The sequence below is a fragment of the Tetrahymena thermophila genome (assembly GCF_000189635.1).
Source record: "Tetrahymena thermophila SB210 genomic scaffold scf_8254796, whole genome shotgun sequence".
In the NCBI taxonomy this organism is placed as follows: Eukaryota; Ciliophora; class Oligohymenophorea; order Hymenostomatida; family Tetrahymenidae; genus Tetrahymena; species Tetrahymena thermophila.
The window spans coordinates 103,079-123,687 of record NW_002476552.1 but is presented as its reverse complement, the minus strand read 5'-3'; the positions used below and the strand labels follow the sequence as shown (position 1 = coordinate 123,687).

The 20,609-nt window shown below is 19.6% G+C and overlaps 7 protein-coding genes across 7 annotated transcripts in view; 1 reads left to right on the top strand and 6 right to left on the bottom strand. All coding sequences in view use genetic code 6, as the record gives it.

Moving 5' to 3' along the window:
- The window catches only part of TTHERM_000965503 (zinc carboxypeptidase family protein), a gene marked incomplete at both ends in the record, with an annotated part of 2,189 nt that extends 1,440 nt beyond the window's left edge, over nt 1-749 (bottom strand). Inside the window, one exon of the mRNA XM_012795858.1 lies at nt 1-749. This exon is cut by the window's left edge and continues 245 nt beyond it. Coding sequence (XP_012651312.1) covers nt 1-749 — 749 coding nt within the window.
- A 316-nt stretch (nt 750-1,065) lies between these two features.
- TTHERM_000965492 (zinc carboxypeptidase family protein) lies at nt 1,066-2,892 on the bottom strand (the record flags this gene model as incomplete). Its single annotated transcript, XM_012795857.1, has 1 exon — nt 1,066-2,892. One exon carries the CDS (start codon nt 2,890-2,892, stop codon nt 1,066-1,068), a length of 1,827 nt encoding a protein of 608 aa, XP_012651311.1.
- A 134-nt stretch (nt 2,893-3,026) lies between these two features.
- On the top strand, nt 3,027-4,283 carry TTHERM_000965481 (transmembrane protein, putative; the record flags this gene model as incomplete). The annotated part of the gene is made up of 5 exons (XM_012795856.1): nt 3,027-3,102; nt 3,195-3,469; nt 3,526-3,575; nt 3,808-3,900; nt 4,124-4,283. 5 exons carry the CDS (start codon nt 3,027-3,029, stop codon nt 4,281-4,283), a joined length of 654 nt encoding a protein of 217 aa, XP_012651310.1.
- Nucleotides 4,284-4,357: 74 nt separating this feature from the next.
- Nucleotides 4,358-4,741, bottom strand: TTHERM_000965470 (hypothetical protein; the record flags this gene model as incomplete). Its single annotated transcript, XM_012795855.1, has 1 exon — nt 4,358-4,741. The coding sequence occupies one exon, from the start codon at nt 4,739-4,741 to the stop codon at nt 4,358-4,360; it is 384 nt and encodes a 127-aa protein (XP_012651309.1).
- A 2,789-nt stretch (nt 4,742-7,530) lies between these two features.
- On the bottom strand, nt 7,531-9,357 carry TTHERM_00965460 (zinc carboxypeptidase family protein; the record flags this gene model as incomplete). Its single annotated transcript, XM_001008935.1, has 1 exon — nt 7,531-9,357. One exon carries the CDS (start codon nt 9,355-9,357, stop codon nt 7,531-7,533), a length of 1,827 nt encoding a protein of 608 aa, XP_001008935.1.
- Nucleotides 9,358-14,003: 4,646 nt separating this feature from the next.
- TTHERM_000965394 (conotoxin protein) lies at nt 14,004-14,249 on the bottom strand (the record flags this gene model as incomplete). The annotated part of the gene is made up of 1 exon (XM_012795854.1): nt 14,004-14,249. The coding sequence occupies one exon, from the start codon at nt 14,247-14,249 to the stop codon at nt 14,004-14,006; it is 246 nt and encodes an 81-aa protein (XP_012651308.1).
- Nucleotides 14,250-17,724: 3,475 nt separating this feature from the next.
- Nucleotides 17,725-18,033, bottom strand: TTHERM_000965389 (hypothetical protein; the record flags this gene model as incomplete). The annotated part of the gene is made up of 1 exon (XM_012795853.1): nt 17,725-18,033. The coding sequence occupies exon 1, from the start codon at nt 17,968-17,970 to the stop codon at nt 17,725-17,727; it is 246 nt and encodes an 81-aa protein (XP_012651307.1). The 5' UTR covers nt 17,971-18,033.
- Between the last annotated feature and the right edge of the window lie 2,576 nt (nt 18,034-20,609).

Sequence of the window (20,609 nt, the reverse complement as noted above, 5' to 3'; positions counted from 1 at the left end):
CTTTAATTTGTAATATTAGCTTCAAAATGACTTTTGGTGTTATTATGATTTGTATTACTAACTTCAGGAATATCTAAATTGAAGAAAGAAATGTGGTCAATAAATGTAAATAATTACTATTTAATGATGTGAGGATATTCCATATTGAAATTTGTTTTTAATTAATTTGCTTAGGTTAGTAGACTTTACAATAATTCAGTGTTTTTATCTTTTTGAGACTCCATTTGTGAGATAAATTCTTTACAGAGAGTTGAATGATCTTCGAGGTTATTTGGTTATTCGTTGTTAAGAATCTACTTAAACTAAAGAATGTTTGAAATTTCTTAATATCTTTTGATGATTTGCTGTGTATCAATAGGATATTTCAAGGCTTCGTTGATCATCTTTTTTTAGATGACATCTATTTTATTTAAAATCTCTTCTTTGAATTGATGAAAGAAGTCTGTAATTTGCTTGACATAGTCAAGCGAAGATTAATTTGATGTAAGATCGATGAGATCTGAGATGATTTGATAGTTGTTGACTGGTGGCCATTTTGGGATGATATTAGTATCAGCTTCTTAATAAATCTGTTCAATCATAAGGTAGTTGATAGATTTAAAGTGAAGATCGTGATTAAAACAGGAAGAGCAGTAAAAGAGAGGTTTAGTGGAAATAGGTTGTGTGAGGACATCGTTTACTTAAATAAATTGGAGGTTTTTATTTGGATGCTTATTGCATTTTAGATTTTAGATGGTAATTTTATCCATTAATAAAATTAGAGTTAGAAGTGATATTTTTAATGTATTTTTGATTCTTTTTTAGATAGTTAATTTGATTTTCTTTGAATTTAATAAGTTAAAAAAAAAAGAAAGATACTTATTTATTTGAGTGCCTTATAAATAAATGTTAAATATTCTAATAGATAATAAATGATACTATATATTTTGAGAATTTTATTTAATGTTATTAGTTTAAAATTAATTCATTATTATTTAATATTCATAAATAATTTTTTTAATTTTTAAAAATTCAAAAAAAATTCTATCAAATATCATACTATTATTAATATATATAAAATTTAATTCAATTTATAAACTCATTCACTATTTTTACATCCATTAAAATTAATTTGCTTCCTTAAAAATAAGTACCAAGATATAATCTTAGATCATCAAATTATGTAAGCTTCTCTTTATATTTATCCTATAATCCCAGCTTATACTCATAATTAGGAAAATCTAACACTTCTAAAATATATTCTTTCAAACACAATCTTATTTCTATCATATTCTCTCCACTTGTCTTAAATTCTGCTCCCTTTAATTATTTATCAATACCGAAACTTCCACATTTAATTACAGATTGATTATTTTTCTATAATAAACAACTTAAATACTCCTTATATCCATAATTTTAATCAGCATTTGAATTTCTCATTAGACCTATATAAAAAAAGTGACTTTCATTTAGATTTTCAACTTTTATCCTAAAAATATACTTCTTATCTTTTTCTAAATTTGTATTTGATATACAATTCACCCAACAAATAATATTATTTAATTTTTCAATTTCATAATAACCATTTTCTCTTTTATTTATCACACAATTTCTCTACCCATTATTATAATTAGTTGCAAACAATTCTAGATCTAAATTGGGTAAACTTTCCTCATACAAAGCGTTCCATTTGTTATCTTTCAAATTTCTGAAAAAATCAAATTTATTTTTGTCAGTAAAACTATTAGTGAAATTAATCTATTTTAAGAAAGGTTTTACATCAACTAAGAACTTTTCAAACTATTATATGAATTCTTACCTCAAGAAACTCATTTTAGAATTTACAATTTAAGTCATTTATTTGATTTCTTGACTATCCTTTACTTCCTATTCAAATTATTATTCCCCTCTTGACAAAGTTATTGAATGCTTAACATATTCTTCTATCAAATTTATTTTTTCATCGCTAATCTTGGAAAAATCAATTTATTCTTTATTTTCCTTGAAAACTACTGTCTTGAAACTAAATTATTTAAGTATAGGGTTTATGCTTTAAAGACTCTCACTTAGCTTGTTTATGAATTAATCAGAGCAAAAGTTTGATTTATTAGAAACAAGCTTCATGATTAAGTCAGATGTTAGTTTTAAATCTACAATTTAATTTCTTTAATTTGTAATATTAGCTTCAAAATGACTTTTAGTGTTATTATGATTTGTACTACTAACTTCAGGAATATCTAAATTGAAGAAAGAAATGTGGTCAATAAGAGTAAATAATTACTATTTAATGATGTGAGGATATTCCATATTAAAATTTGTTTTTAATTAATTTGCTTAGGTAAGTAGACTTTACAACAATTCAGTGTTTTTATCTTTTTGAGACTCCATTTGTGAGATAAATTCTTTACAGAGAGTTGAATGATCTTCGAGGTTATTTGGTTATTCGTTATTAAGAATCTACTTAAACTAAAGAATGTTTGAAATTTCTTAATATCTTTTGATGATTTGCTGTGTATCAATAGGATATTTCAAGGCTTCGTTGATCATCTTTTTTTAGATAACATCTATTTTATTTAAAAACTCTTCTATGAATTGATGAAAAAAGTCTGTAATTTGCTTGACATAGTCAAGTGAAGATTAATTTGATGTAAGATCGACGAGATCTGAGATAATTTAATAATTGTTGACTGGTGGCCATTTTGGGATGATGTTAGTGTCTGATTCTTAAAAAATCTGATCGATCATAAGATAGTTGATAGATTTAAAGTGAAGATCGTGATTAAAACAGGAAGAGCAGTAAAAGAGAGGTTTAGTGGAAATAGGTTGTGTGAGGACATCGTTTACTTAAATAAATTGGAGGTTTTTATTTGGATGCTTATTGCATTTTAGATGTTAGATGGTAATTTTATCCATTTATAAGATTTGAGTTGGAAGAGAGATTTTTAATGTATTTTGATTATTTTTTAGATAGTTAATTTGATTTTCTTTGAATTTAATAAGTTAAAAAGAAAGAAAGATACTTATTTATTTGATTACCTTATAAAAAAATGTTAAATATTCTAATAGAAAATAAATAAATTAGGACAATACATTTTGAGAATTTTGGTTATATCTTATAATATTGTTATTTTTTAAATTAATTCATTTAAATATAATATTCATAAGAAAAATAATTTGCTTTCAAATTATAAATTTTTTGAGGAAATAAAGAAAAGTTTTTAAATATTAAATAAAAAATTTATATATCAAAAAATGTACGCAACTGACAAAATATGTTTATTTTATAGAATAAAGCATAGGTTTTTTAACTTAATTGAATAAAATTAATTATTAAATTTTGTTTATTGTAAATCGAAATATCATTTTACTCTAAATAAAAAAATTTAAATAATTTATATCTAATTAAATAAATAGTAAATTGATAATTACAACCTATTGCAAAAAAAAACAAATGTTATTATAAAAAAAATACTTTACAAATATCGAAGATGTAATTGCTAATTTTTTCAAAAACTATTCCATAAATAAATTTTATCATTAAAAAAGTTTTTAAGCTCTTCGTTTTAATCTTGCTTTGAGCTCCAAATTAATCTAAAGTAAATTAAATTTACTTTCAATAAACATATAATTAATAGTTTTATTATAGAGTTAATTTAATTAATTATTTCTTTAAGTAAAAAAATCATTTTCAGACCTTATTTAAAAGAAAAGCTAAAGTTTCATAATTTTATTCGCTATTATTATCATTATCAATATAAATTGGTTTTTTCATATGTTTTCTTATTTTTTTCCCCTTTATATGGTTATTTCTCTTCAATATTTTAAAAGTTATAATTAAATTGAGGCATCATAGAGCGTGTTAGATTTAGGATCAGCGTTAAAAAATTACACTAATCTCTTAGTTTTAACAATAAATCTACGGTAAAAGCAGTTTATTTGTTTTCTATTATGATATTTTAGCATAAATATTTATTTTTTAGCTTAATTTTTTATTTAATTATTTAAATTTATACCTTGATTTCATTCATTATTTTCTTAAATAATATTATTTTTTATCATTTAACTCTCAATTTGATTGTTAATTACTAAATTTCTTCATATTTTTTCTTTTGTCTTAATTATATTATCTTAAATACTTAAAAAGTAGCAGCAAAATTGGTGCACATGGGGCATCAAACTTAGTTTCTGCTTTAGGAAACTGCTTTAATTTATTAACCTTGACACTTGATCTTGGGTATAAACAGTTTTTTGTTTTAAATATATTTATTTATCCATTTTATATTCTGTACTTATTTATTTTTTGATAATGAAAGTGATTTTATTTTATTTTAAATAGTGCTTTTGGAAATAAGCTTCATAATTTGTTCATATCATTTCTTCATTAGTTTTTTCTTCCTAACTCATTATATTTGATTAAATATTTAAATAGACATAATAAAATTGGGATAGAGAGTGCATTAAACTTAGGTTCTGCATTAGCAAATTGCACTAATCTATCAAATTTAGTACTTGATCTAAGATAAAATAAATTTTTTTTTTTATATATTTTTTAATTTAAAACAATAAAACATTTTATATTTATTAGCTTTTTATTTTGTTTAATTTTTTAAATCTAATTGATATTTTCTTAATTTTAATCAATTTTAATTTAAAAATTTTGTTTTGATTATTCATTTCTCAATTTTAAAATACTTCCTTACTAAATAATAATATTATCTTTATTTTTTAAAAAGTACTAATTAATTGGGTGCATAAGGTTCATCAGGCTTAATTTCTGCTCTAGCTAACTGCTCTAAACTCTCTGATTTGAAGCTATATCTTAAGTAAAAATAATCTCACATTTTTTTATACACATGTATGTATAAACCAGGGTTATCAATAAATAAAATTTATTAAAATAAAAAACTGATAAATTGAATAAACAATAAAACTCTATTTATTTATTTATTTATTTATTTATTTATTATCCTTCTATTTTATTTTATTTATTTGTCTCAATTATTTTTTTTTAATTTTCAAATATTTTTTATTTTAACTGAAGATTTGATTTAAAATTTTTATTTTTTATGATATTATCTTTGTGAACAGTTATATTTTCTTGAATATTTAAAAAGTGAGAATAATATTGATTCACAGGGAGCATCAGACTTAGGTTTTGCTTTAATAAGCTGCAAAAATCTCTCAAATTTAGTGCTTTATTTGAGGTAAACTTAGCTTTATTTTTTTCAGACTTTCCAATTTAAAATTTAATTTAAAACAATAAATAAATAATTTTCAATTGTTAGCTTTTATGTATTTAATTTTTCTATTATAATTACTTTATTTTATTTTTAACTTATTTTGGATTTTTAAGTTTGAGGTTGATTATTAATTTCTTATTTTTAATATTTTCTAATGACAAATCTTATTTTTTTGGATATATAAATAGCAATAATTAGATTGGCGATTAGGGAGTATCAAGCTTAGGCTCTGCTTTAGCAAAATGCACTAAACTCTCAAATTTGATTCTTAGTCTTTAGTAAAGAAGTTTATTTATTTTGATTTTTATATTTAAATTAAATTAACTCAATATAATTTTATTTATTGTTTTTTAATTTTTATTGTGGTATTTTAATAAAGTTTTCTCATTTATTTTTAAATTTGACTTTTTATTTAATTTTTTTATAATTTAACAAATCAATAATTATATTTTTTAATACTTAAAATAGTTACAATTAATTTGGTACATAGGGAGCATTAAGCTTTAGCAAATAGCTCTACGCTCTAAAATTTAACACTCTATCTGATGTAAAAAAGTTGATTTGTTTAAAATTGTTAAAAGTTTTTAAAATTAGTTAATTTATTGTCAAAAATACTATATTTTTTTAATAAATTTTTATTTCATTTTTTTTTTTTTGAGATGAAAGCTTTTTTATTTATTTTAAATCATTTTTAATTCTTTATTTTTATTTATTTATTTTTTCATCATTTTTTAATTCTAATTAATCATTTTTCTTGAATATTTAAAAAGAAAAAATTAAATGGGTGCATAGGATGCATCAGATCTAGGTTCTGCCTTCGCAAGGTGCAATAATCTCTCGAATTTAGCACTTTATCTGCAGTAAAAAGAAATAATTTATTTGTTTTAGATTATAAATATTTTATAAGTTTTTTATTTATTTAAAAATATTTTTTAATTAATTTAAACTCTATTTATTTTAAATTAATTTTATTTTCTTGAATATAAAAAGTAACAATTAAATTGGTGATGAAGGAGCATCATAGCTAGGTATAAATTTAGCTAATTGCACGAAACTCTCACATTTATTACTTGGTCTAATGTATAACACATTATTATTTTATTTGCTTTAGATTGTGATATTTAAAAGAAATAAACTTTAAATAATTTTTTTATTTATTTATTTTTTTTTAGAAGCATCTTATATTTTTTATTAAATCTCATTTTTAATTTTTACTTTGATAATTTATCAATTCTTTTTTTTTCTTCATTTTTTATCTCTAACTAATTATCAAAATTTATTGAATATACAAAGTTAGAATAAAATTGGTGCATAAGGAGTTTCGGACATAGGCTCTGCTTTATCATAATGCACTAATCTGCAAAATTTGATACTTGATTTACGGTAAATATAATTTATTTATTCTCTATTATGATAAATTTTCAAAAATAAAAAATTAATTTAAAAGAACATAATTAATTCGTTTGATTTATTAACTTATTATTTTATTTATGTTTAAGTGATAATCAAATAGATGAAGAGGGCATATCAGCCTTGGGTATTAATTTATCGAATTGTATCAATCTCTAAAATTTTACACTCTATCTAAGGTAAAAAGTTTCTTTTTTTAGTTTGTAATATTTGCTATAATAAAAATTAAATTAAAACAATAAAACTCTAATTTTTATTATTTTTTATTGAGAAAAGGTTTTATTCTAAATTATCTTTCTTTTTAGTCTCATTTTTATAATTTTTATTACAATTTTATTTATTTTGTTTTAATACTAAAAGTTCAAATACAATAAATGGATCACAAATTTCGAAAGTAAAGAATAAATTTATAAGATCAAAAAGATTAGTTGTCATAAAAATTAATTTATGATTATTTTTTTGTTTATTATGTTTTTCTTATGAATAATTAAATGTAAAATATTTTTTTTTAAATGATATGTTAAAAAATAAGATAAAAAATAGAACTTTTAAAAGTTAATTAATTTTTTATTTATATTTTTATTTGAAAGATTAATAATTTATCTTTACTATTTATTTAGTATTAAAAATTATTGTATTTTTAATTAATTAGTCCTTCTTTTCTCTTTTATGAAGTATGAATTTTGTATGCTTAAATTTTGAATCAACCTCCATTTTAAATTTTTATTGAAAGTTAATTAGGTATCTAATAATTTATAATATTTACTAGGGATAGACCGAATAAAATTTATATTCGGTAGTCAGTTAAAAATTTTTTGAAATTATTAGATAATTTTTTTAATTTTTAAAAAAAATATTCTATCAAATATCATGCTATTATTAAATAAATATATAATATAATTCAGTTAATAAACTCATTCACTATTTTTACATCCATTAAAATTAATTTGCTTCCTTAAAAATAAGTACCAAAATATAATCTTAGATCATCAAATTATGTAAGCTTCTCTTTATATTAATCTTGTAATCCTAGCTTATACTCATAATTAGGATAATCTAACACTTCTAAAATCTACTCTTTCAAACACAATCTTAGTTCTATCATATTCTCTCCGCTTGTCTTAAATCCTGCTCCCTTTAATTATTTATCAATACCATAACCTCCATATTTAATTACAGATTGATTATTTTTTTGTAAGTAACAACTTAATTACTCTGAAAATCCATAAGTTTAATCAGCATTTGAATTTCTCATTAGACCTATCATAAAATATTAACCTTCTTTTAGACTTTCTACTTTTATCCTAAAAATATACTTCTAATCTTTTTCTAAATTTGTATTTGATATACAATTAATCAAAGCATTATTATTTAATTTTTCAATTTCATAATAACCATTTTCTTTTTTATTTACCACACTTTTTCTCTACCCATTATTATACTAAGTTGCTAACAATTTTAGATCTAAATTTGGTAAACTTTCCTCATATAAAGCATAATAAAATCTTTTATCTTTCAAATTTCTGAAGAAATCAAATTTATTTTTGTCAGTAAAACAATTAGTGAAGTTAATTTATTTTAAGAAAGGTTTTACATCAACTAAGAACTTTTCAAACTATTAAATGAATTCCTACCTCAAGAAACTCATTTTAGAATCTACAATTTATGTCATTTATTTAATTTCTTAACTATCCTTTACTTCCTATTCAAATTATTATTCCCCTCTTGACAAAGCTATTGAATGCTTTACATATTCTTCTATCAAATTTATTTTTTCATCGCTAATCTTGGAAAAGTCAATTTATTCTTTATTCTCTTTGAAAACAGCTGTTTTGAAACTAAATTATTTAAGTAGAGGATTTATGCTTTAAAGATTCTCACTTAGCTTGTTTAAGAATTAATCAGAGCAAAAGTTAGATTTATTAGAAACAAGCTTCATGATTAAGTCAGATGTTAGTTTGAAATCTACAATTTAATTACTTTGATCTATTATATTAGCTTCAAAATGAGTTCTAGTGTTATTATGATTTGTACTACTAACTTCAGGAATATCTAAATTGAAGAAAGAAATGTGGTCAATAAGAGTAAATAATTACTATTTAATGATTTGAGGATATTCCATATTGAAATTTGTTTTTAATTAATTTGCTTAGGTAAGTAGACTTTACAACAATTCAGTGTTTTTATCTTTTTGAGACTCCATTTGTGAGATAAATTCTTTACAAAGAGTTGAATGATCTTCGAGGTTATTTGGTTATTCGTTGTTAAGAATCTACTTAAACTAAAGAATGTCAGAAATTTCTTAATATCTTTTGATGATTTGCTGTGTATCAATAGGATATTTCAAGGCTTCGTTGATCATCTTTTTTTAGATGACATCTATTTTATTTAAAAACTCTTCTTTGAATTGATGAAAGAAGTCTGTAATTTGCTTGACATAGTCAAGTGAAGATTAATTTGATGTAAGATCGATGAGATCTGAGATGATTTGATAATTGTTGACTGGTGGCCATTTTGGGATGATGTTAGTGTCTGCTTCTTAAAAAATCTGATCGATCATAAGATAGTTGATAGATTTAAAGTGAAGATCGTGATTAAAACAGGAAGAGCAGTAAAAGAGAGGTTTAGTGGAAATAGGTTGTGTGAGGACATCGTTTACTTAAATAAATTGGAGGTTTTTATTTGGATGCTTATTGCATTTTAGATGTTAGATGGTAATTTTATCCATTTATAAGATTTGAGTTAGAAGTGATATTTTTAATGTATTTTGATTATTTTTTAGATAGTTAATTTGATTTTCTTTGAATTTAATAAGTTAAAAAGAAGAAAGATACTTATTTATTTGAGTACCTTATAAAAAAATGTTAAATATTCTAATAGATAATAAATAAATTAGGGCTATAAATTTTGAGAATTTTGGTTGTATCTTATAATATTGATAAGATACAACTTAATTGATTATAATATAATATTCATAAGAAAAATAATTTGCTTTCAAATTATAAATATTTTTAGGATGAAGAAAAGTTTTTAAATATTAAATAAAAATTTGTATATTAAAAAATGTACACAACTGACAAAATATGATTATTTTATATTGAATAAAGCATAGGTTTTTTAAATCTACTTAATTGAATCAAATTATTCAATTTTGTTTATTGTAAATCGAAATGTCATTTTACTCTAAATAAAAAAATTTAAATAATTTATATCTAATAAAATAAATAGTAAATTGATAATTACAACCTATTGCAAAAAAAAAAACAAATGTTATTATAAAAAAAATACTTTACAAATATCGAAGATGTAATTGCTAATTTTTTCAAAAACTATTCCATAAATAAATTTTATCATTAAAAAAGTTTTTAAGCTCTTCGTTTTAATCTTGCTTTGAGCTTCATATTAATCTAAAGTAAATTAAATTTACTTTCAATAAACATATAATTAATAGTTTTATTAAAGAGTTAATTTAATTAATTATTTCTTTAAGTAAAAAAATCATTTTCAGACTTTATTTAAAAGAAAAGCTAAAATTTAATAATTTTATTAGCTATTATGATTATCTATCTTTTTAAATTGGTTTTTTCATATATTTTCTTAATTTTTTCCCTTTATATGGTTATATCTCTTCAATATTTCAAAAGTTATAATTAAATCGAGGTATCATAGAGCGTGTTAGATTTAGGATCAGCTTTAAAAAATTACACTAATCTCTCAGTTTTAACCATTGAACTACGGTAAAAACAGTTTATTTATTTGTTTTCTATTATGATATTTTAGCATAAAATTTTTATTTTTTAGCTTAATTTTTTATTCAATTATTTAAATTTATACCTTGATTTCATTCATTATTTTCTTAAATAATATTATTTTTATCATTTAAATCTTAATTTGATTGTTAATTATTAAATTCCTTTATATTTTTTCTTTTCTCTTGACTATATTATCTTAAATACTTAAAAAGTAGCAGCAAAATTGGTGCACATGGGGCATCAAACTTAGTTTCTGCTTTAGGAAACTGCTTTAATTTATCAACCTTGACACTTGATCTTGGGTATAAACAGTTTTTTTAAAAAAATATATTTATCCATTTTATATTCTATACTTATTTATTTTATGATAATCAAAATCATTTTATATTAAATGGTTTTTTTGGATAGTAAGCTTCATAATTAATTTGTTCATATCATTTTTTCATTAGTTTTTTCCTCCTAACTCATTATATTTGATTAAATATTTAAATAGACATAATAAAATTGGGATAGAGAGTGCATTAAATTTAGGTTCTGCATTAGCAAATTGCCCTAATCTATCAAATTTAGCACTTGATCTTGGGTAAAATTAATTTATTTTTGTCATATTTTTTCATTTAAAACAATAAAACTTTTTATATTTATTAGCTTTTTATTTTGTTTAATTTTTTAAATTTATTTTATATTTTCTTAATTTTAATCAATTTTAATTTAAAAATTTTGTATTGATTATTCATTTCTCAATTTTAAAATACTTTTTCTTTATATTTCTTACTAAATAATAATATTTTATTTATTATTTAAAAAGTACTAATTAATTGGGTGCATAAGGTTCATCAGGCTTAATTTCTGCTCTAGCTAACTGCTCTAAACTTACTTATTTGAAGCTGTATCTTAAGTAAAACAATGTCATATTTTTTTATATAAACCAGGGTTATCAATAAATAAAATTTATTAGAATAAAAACTGATAAATTGAATAATTTTTTGCTGATTGTTTTATTGTTTTAAGCTTGAAAAAAAGTAAAATAAAATTTTAATAGTTATATTTTCTTGAATATTTAAAAAGTGAGAATAATATTGATTCACAGGGAGCATCAGACATAGGTTTTGCTTTAATAAGCTGCAAAAATCTCTCAAATGTAGCGCTTCATTTGAGGTAAACTTAGCTTTATTTTTTTCTGATTTTCCAATTTAAAAGTAAAATTAAAACAATAAATAAATTATTTTCAATTGTTAGCTTTTATGTATTTAATTTTTCTATTATTATTACTTTATTTTATTTTTCACTCATTTTGGAAAGTTTGAGGTTAATTATTAATTTCATATTTTTAATATTTTCTAATGACAAATCTTATTTTTTTGAATATATAAATAGCAATAATTAGATTGGTGAATAGGGAGTATCAAGCTTAGGCTCTGCTTTAGCAAAATGCACTAAACTCTCAAATTTGATTCTTAGTCTTTAGTAAAAAAGCTTATTTATTTTGATTTTTATATTTAAATCAATAAAATTTTATTTATTGTTTTTTAATTTTTATTGTGATATTTTAATGAAGTTATCTCATTTTTAAATTTGACTTTCTATTTAATTTTTTTATAATTATACAAAATAATAATTTTATTTTTTTAATATGTAAAATAGTTACAATTAATTTGGTGCATAGGGTGCATTAAGCTTAGGTTTTGCTTTAGCAAATAGTTCTACTCTCTAAAATTTGACACTCTATCTGATGTAAAAACAGTTGATTTGTTTAAAATTTTTAAAAGTTTTAAAATTAGTTAATTTATTGCAAAAATACTATATTTTTTTAATAAATTTTTATTTCTTTTATTTATTTTTTAAGATGAAAGCTTTTTTATTTATTTTAAATCATTTTAAATTTAACTTCTTTATTTTATTCCTTTATTTTTATTTATTTATTTATTTTCTCATCATTTTTTTATTCTATTTAATTATTTTTACTTGAATATTTAAAAAGAAAAAATTAAATGGGTGCATAGGATGCATCAGATCTAGGTTCTGCTTTCGCACGGTGCAATAATCTCTCGAATTTAGCACTTTATCTGCAGTAAAAATAAATAATTTATTTGCTTTAGATAATTAATATTTTATAAGTTTTTTATTTATTTAAAAATATTTTTTTTAATTAATTTAAACTCATTTTTAAATTTGTTTTTATGTTTTTATATTTATTTTAAATTAATTTTATCTTCTTGAATATAAAAAGTAACAATTAAATTGGTGATGAAGGAGTATCATAGCTAGGTATAAATTTAGCGAATTGCACCAAACTCTCACATTTATTACTTGGTCTAATGTATAACACATTATTTATTTATTTGTTTTAGATTGTGATATTTAAAAGAAATAAACTTTAAATAATTTTTTTATTAATTTATTTTTAGAAGCATTTTATTTTTTTTATTTTATCTCATTTTTTAATTTTTAAATTTTACTTTGATAATTTATCAATTCTTTTTTTTCTTCATTTTTATCTCTAACTAATTATTAAAATTTATTGAATAAACAAAGTTAGAATAAAATTGGTGCATAAGGAGTTTCAGACTTAGGCTCTGCTTTGTCATAATGCACTAATCTGCAAAATTTGATACTTGATTTACGGTAAATATAATTTATTTATTCTCCATTATGATAAATTTTCAAAAATAAAAAATTAATTTAAAAGAACTTAATTCATTTGATTTATTAGCTTATTATTTTATTTATGTTTTAAGTGATAATCAAATTGATGAAGATGGCATATCAGCCTTGGGGATTAATTTATCCAACTGTATCAATCTTTCAAATTTTACACTCTATCTAAGGTAAAAAGTTTCTTTTTTTTGTTTGTAATATTTGCGATTATAAAAATTAAATTAAAACAATAAAACTCTAATTTTTATTATTTTTTATTGAGAAAAGGTTTTATTCTAAATTTGTCTTTCTCATTTTTATGACAATTTTATTTATTTTGTTTTAATACTAAAAGTTCAAATACAATAAATGGATCACAAATTTCGAAAGTAAAGAATAAATTTCTAAGATCAAAAAGATTAGTTGTCATAAAAATTAATTTATGATTATTACTTTGTTTATTATGTTTTTCTTATGAATAATAAAATGTAAAATATTTTTTTTAAATTATATGTTAAAAAATAAGATAAAAAATAGAACTTTTAAAAGTTAATTAATTTTTTATTTATATTTTTATTTGAAAGATTAATATTTTATCTTTACTATTTATTTAGTATTAAAAATTATAGTATTTTTAATTAATTAGTCCTTCTTTTCTTCTTTATGAAGTATGAATTTTGTATGCTTAAATTTTGAATCAACTTCCATTTTAAATTTTTAATGAAAGTTAATTAGGTATCTAATATTTGATAATATTTACATATAAATAAAATATTAAATTTAAAATCGACTTAAAAATTAAATAATATTAATAAAGATATTTAGAATCTTTTAAAAGTTTTTTTTTAATTTATTTATAAATGATCGATTATTAATAAAATAATTTAAATCGATGAAAAAGTTGTTTAAACATTTGACAATATCACTTTAATTTTACAACACAAATTTTGACAAGAAAATTTACAGTAAAATATTTAAGATAAAATCAACATCTTTGGCAACCAAAAGAGTAGTTGCAGCATAAACCAGAGCAGCAAGAGGGTAAACCAATACCGCACAATTGACCTTGTCTTTAGCACATAAGAGGTTCAACTTTACCTTCAGTTTAGGTTTCAGCTTCTGCTTAGGGTTGAGTTTCAGTTTAAGCTTGAGTTTCTTCAGCCATTCTTAAGTGAGCATTAGAAAAGACAAAGAGAACAAGAAGTATCAAAGCAACCAAGTTAAATCTCATTTTTTATTATTTTTTTTAGATAGATAGATGATTTCCTTTTTTGTTTTTTATTTATTTAAAAATGATTATTTGTTTTCAGATTTACACTACTATTTAAACGTGAACATTCGGATTAGATAAAAATTCAAAATATTTAAAAGGTGAGTGTTATCAGATACTAAATTAATGAATTAATGAATAATTAATATATGTCTACAGTAAAGAATAATTGTAACACATTTCAAAAGCAATTAAATCTATTAATTTATTTATTGAAGAGAAATATTTCGAGCTTAATTTATCAGAAAGCAACAAAAATCGAATAGATTAAATATTTCATGGTTTGTTTTAATGAATTATATTACTTAGCTATTTAACAAAAGATTAGCAAAATCAAAATGTTAATTAAAAACTTTTAATATTTAATTGATAATACCATTCGAAAGTATAATTAAATAAGGTGCTAAATTAAACTTAATGCGTCAATTATATTAATATATTAATTATACTGTTTTTTGTAAAGGATAAATAGAAATTTTATATTTAAAATTATTTTTAAGGTGCTTTAAAAATGATTTCAAAATCTGTTAAATAATGCAACTTAAAGAGAAATAAGTATGATTTAATCAACAATAATTGTTTTAGGTTATGAAAAATTCATATTTTAAAAAATCAATCTAATCAAATACTTTAGTAATAATTTAAAATGAAAGTAGGAAATCTGTAAAGTGTTTTTGTTAAAATTCAATAATCAAATAATAAAATAGTAACACTCTATTAATATTTACTTTTTTTCATCAAAATCATTTATCAATGTGGATTTTATCAAAAATTTTCTAATTAAAATTAGCATAATTTAACATAAATCAAACAAAATGCATATCTTAAAACAATATTTCTCACAAATTAATAATACTTTTTTGATAGATTATAAAGATGATAATAGCATAATTTTCCAAAAACGAATAAATAATTCTTTCTTAATTTTTCAAATAACAATCAATATCTTTCTTTTAAAATAGATTATTTTCTAAAAAATAGTATCTTAAATGCTTGTAATTTAAGCAATTTATATGGAAATTAAATATTTTTATTTATAATGTAAAAATAAAATTTCTTTATGTAATATGAATTGTATTTTGCATCAAATCTTTTTATGTTTTCTTTCATAAATAAAATTTGATTATTAATTTATAAGAATTCATAAGAAATTGAATTAGCAAATACCTGCTTTTTGTATTATTTGATTTTGATTACAAAATATAATTGCCAAATTGATATTAGAATTCTAATACTTCGTTAGAAATTCATATATCAAACCTCACTTAAAATAATACATTATTAATCAGCAAGCTTACACAAAATACATTTGAGTATTTACTTATTTTTCATTTCTCATTTTACCTTTAACTAATTTTCAAATTATCATTTATTTTCCTCTTAAAACTCCAACTTTAAAAATATAATACCTTATTTGCCTCTCAGCCTTTTATATAATTTAAAATCAATTTCTAAAAAGAAGATTACTTACTTACTATAGAGACTCTTATTTTTCCTTTTTTCACCTAATCTTATCCCAATATTTACCTATTAATTATAAAAATACTAATAAAAAAGGAAAATATTAATTTACAGAATGGGTTAATAGTAAGTAGGGTATATACATAAATGTTTTATTTTTTTATTCTAATTTTGGTATCAATTAATACTTTTAAAAGAAATAACTATTTAAACTTTATTGATTAGATTTTAATTTTTAATTTTTAATTTAATATTTAGTAAATTATTCATCATAAAATATATTCTAAATATTTCTTAGATATCAATAAAATTGAATAAAATTTTTTGTTTTAGAGAATTGTAAAAATTATTTTATTGTTTACTAAAATAAGAACAGTAAGTAAATTAATTAAAAATATAAATAATTAGAATATTTTTTATGATATTTTACTCAGCTTATTCTCATTTATTTATTTATTTATGTATTTATTTTTTCAGAAAAATTTAAAAAGAAAATATGGAGATTTCATATAAGATTAATTTTACTTGTTAAATCTTTAGGTGTATTGTTATATTAATTTGAAGTAATTTATAAAAATATTAATCATTTTATTTAATATATTGAAAAATGTTTATAAAATTTCTAAACTAAAAATAAAAAATACTAAATTTAAAATAGATTTATTAAAGATTAAAATTAGAATTCTTAAGATGACATTGGTATCATGTATATTTTATAGGGTTAAATATGAATATGAATGTACATGAAGGAATAATGAGCTAAAAAAGTATTATTTTCAAATAAAATTAGTCTAAATTAAATAAAATTGAAATTAAGTCAAAAACAAAAGATAAAGTAAATTTATTTAAAAAAGTTAGTTAGAAAATATAATCAAATAAATATTATAACATAAATTTAAATTCTGAATAAATCATCTAAACATATTTTTAGAAGAAATTAAATTCAAATTTTAAGTCTTAATTTCTGAGGAATGACTTATTTTATTGACATAATATATATAAATATTATAAACATTGCTTTAAAAACTTTCGAAGTGTCTATTTTACAATCATTAATTATTTCCATGTATTAATCATCCTAAAAAATAATTTGCTAATTTAATTAGTATGTAATCTTTGTTTCTTTTATATAATTAATTAGAAATTAATCTATACATTTCTCATTATTAATTAAAATGAAAAACAATGAAATTCATCAGAATCATAAAAAAATTTTTTATCAAAATTAATAAATAAATAAATAAGTGTATGATATGTTTTCTAATAATGGATTATCCCTAATGCAAAATAAATTTTATGTTAAATATGATTCTAAAAGATGAATATTGATACTAAAAATTTGGATATTAATTCTTCATTTTAAATTCATAAAAGTGAATATAAAATTTGTACTTTTCCAATAATACAAACTCTTTTTAATCAAACAAAATTTGATAAAATAAAAAATTGCTTTGTTTAATATTTTCAACGCTGGTTAAAAATTTTAAATTATGATAAATATCTAATATAAAAATAATATTTAAATGAATTTTTTAATCCTAAATTAAAAAACAAAAATAAATAAATACATTTAAATTTAATATTTTTCTAATTGAATATTATTTTTTAAGTTTTTTATTTTTTAGAAATAATGAAATTAAAAATGTAATAAATATACATAGATTAATTAATATTAAAAATTCAAAAATTATTGAATGAAAAATAATGATATTTAATTGACACAAAATTAAAAAATAAACTGTTTGTTTCTTTTACAAAAATAAGTATGTATTTAAAATTAAGATTTTTAAATATCAAGCTAAAATTTTTTTAAAGGATTATAAAAATATTTTTTTAATTTATAAATGAGCAATTATTATTAAAATAGAAATAATTTAAATAAATAAAAAAGTGGTTTAAACATTTGATAATATCAAATTGATTTTACAACACAAATTTTGACAAGAAAATTGACAGTAAAATATTTAAGATAAAATCAACATCTTTGGCAACCAAAAGAGTAGTTGCAGCATAAACCAGAGCAGCAAGAGGGTAAACCAATACCGCACAATTGACCTTGTCTTTAGCACATAAGAGGTTCAACTTTACCTTCAGTTTAAGTTTCAGCTTCTGCTTAGGGTTGAGTCTCAGTTTAAGCTTAAGTTTCTTCAGCCATTCTTAAGTGAGCATTGGAGAAGACAAAGAGCATAAGAAGCATCAAAGCAACGAAGTTAAATCTCATTTTTAATATTTTTGTTTTTATTAGATAATTAATTTTCTTTTTTGTATTTTAATTTTATAAAAATGATTATTTGCTTTTAGATTTTCTCAATTATTTAAATGTGAATATTTAGATCTATCGAATTAAAAATATTTAAATGATCAATTCTAGCAAATCTTAAATTATTTAATTATTGATATGTGTTTATAGTAAAGACGAATTGTAACAAATTTCAAAAGCAATTAAATCTATTTATTTCCTATAGAAAACATTTCTATCTTAATTTATCATAACGTAACAAAAATCTGATGAACTAATTATTTTTCGACTTTTAGCAATTTTTTTACATAGTTATTTAACGAAAAATTTAAAAATGCTAGCATTTACTGTAAGTTACCCATTATTTAGCGAACCTTATAACTAATTAGCAAATTTTGTTAATTTTTTTTATATGAGGGCTTGATTAGAGCATGGCTTATTTTTGAACAGTACTATCCATAAAATAATTATGGTAAATTCTTTGATAGTAATTTAAAATAATATTTAAAATAAATTCATTAAAACTTTATAATTAATAAAATATTAAAACAGTAACATAATTAACATTTACTTTACTAATTAAAAGAATTTATCAATATGAATTTTATCAAAAAATTTCTAATTAAAATTAGCATAATTTAATATTTTAGCAATAACATAAATCTAAATTTATATCTTAAAACTATATTTCTCACAATTTAATCATATTTTTGACTGTTAAAACACAACACAGTTTTCCAAAAAAATTTAATTGTTTCTTTGATTTTATTATTTAAATTAACAAAATAATTTTAAAATTGATATTGTCTTAAAAATATTAACTTAAATTTTTGTAATTTGTAAGGATTAATATTTTTTTCAATTAGTAATAATTTAATTTATTTAAGTTATCTGAATAGTATTTTGCATTAAATCTTTTTTGTCTTTTCATAAATAAAATTTGATTTTTAATTAATAAGATTTCATAAGAAATTAAATTAGCAAATCTTTGTTTTTTTATGTTTGATATTGGTTACTTACTTTTTTAAATTGTCATTAGATTTCTAATACCTCATAAGAAATTCATATTTCAAATTTAAATTATAATAATACATATTTGATCAGCAAGATTACATAAAATACATTAGATTAATTACTTATATTTTTTATGGAAACAAACTTTCAAATTATAATTTTTCTCTTTAAATTTCTTCTAACTCTTAGAATAAATAATACCTTACTTACTCTCAACCTTTTACATAATATAAAATGAATTTCTTAGAAGAATAGTATTTAGTAAATTTAATGCTATTTTTTTTGTTAAAAAATTATTTTTATTAATTTTGTTTTGTATGATTAAATCATCAAATTAAAAGTGAATGTTAAATTCCTAATTGAATATTTTCTTTCATTTTTAATAAAAATTTTAAATACACAAATTAATTTGAATAATTCCTCAATAAATAAAAATTAAATATTTTTAAATTTAAGAAGCAAGGGGGTGGTGATAATTTTTAATCCCTAAAAATAAATCTTGTAATAGTCATTTAAATTGAATATTTAAGATGGATTAAAATGCTCAATCCCTTCTATCTACCCCCCCCCCCCCCCCCACCTAAATTGAAGAAATAGAATAATAATAAAATTATTTTATTAAAATTTAAGTAGTTTAATTAATTAATTACTAGGATTTTATCAACACATATATGGCTGACTGACTATCAATTTTTAATTCTTGTTATATTTATAACTATATTTTAAATATAAATGTTAATGTTACACTTACTTTTTGTGATATTTATTTATAAAAGATAATTAAACAAATTTTATTTGATAATTGTTATTAAATATTTATTTGATCTATCTTTTTATCTAAATTTATTAGATATAAAACAAATTAATTAATTAAATTTTGATAATTTTCTATTGAATATTTTTGAAAGAAAAAAAAATGATATAATAGAAAAATTACAACAAGCTAGAACAAGTAAATATTTCTTTTTTGATTAATAATTTTATTTATTTTATTTTTATTAATAAAAAAGTTTTTAAACTCTACATTTTAATCTCACTAGATTCTCCAAATTGATCTTTTGTATATTTAATTTATTAATTTTATTATAGTTTTTATTTTTTAACATTTAATTTTTAAGCTTTTTTTAAATGTTATTTTCTAATTGAAATTCTCATTTAAAATTATTCAGTTTTATTTTAATAAATAATTTTTTAATTATTTTAAATCAATCTTAACTCAATTTTTATTTTTATTTTTAATTCTTCATTTTTTTATATTTCATATTTTTTCCTTCTAACTAACAAAATAACTATATATCTTTTCTTCAATTATTGAAAATGACAAATTAATTGGATTTATTTTTTATTATGTTAATGATTATTTTCTTTTTCATTAATTTAACTCATTTTTAAATTTTTAACTTTTGCTTTTATTATCAATTAATTTATTTCTAAAAATTAATTTCACATTTTTTCTTCATTTTCTCCTTCTAACTAATTAATTAAATCTATAATTTTTTTTAATATTTAAAAAGAAGAAATAAAATTGGTGATGAACGCACATCTGGATTAGGTTCTGGTTTAGGAAAGTGTACTAATCTTTCTAATTTGGCACTTAATTTAATGTA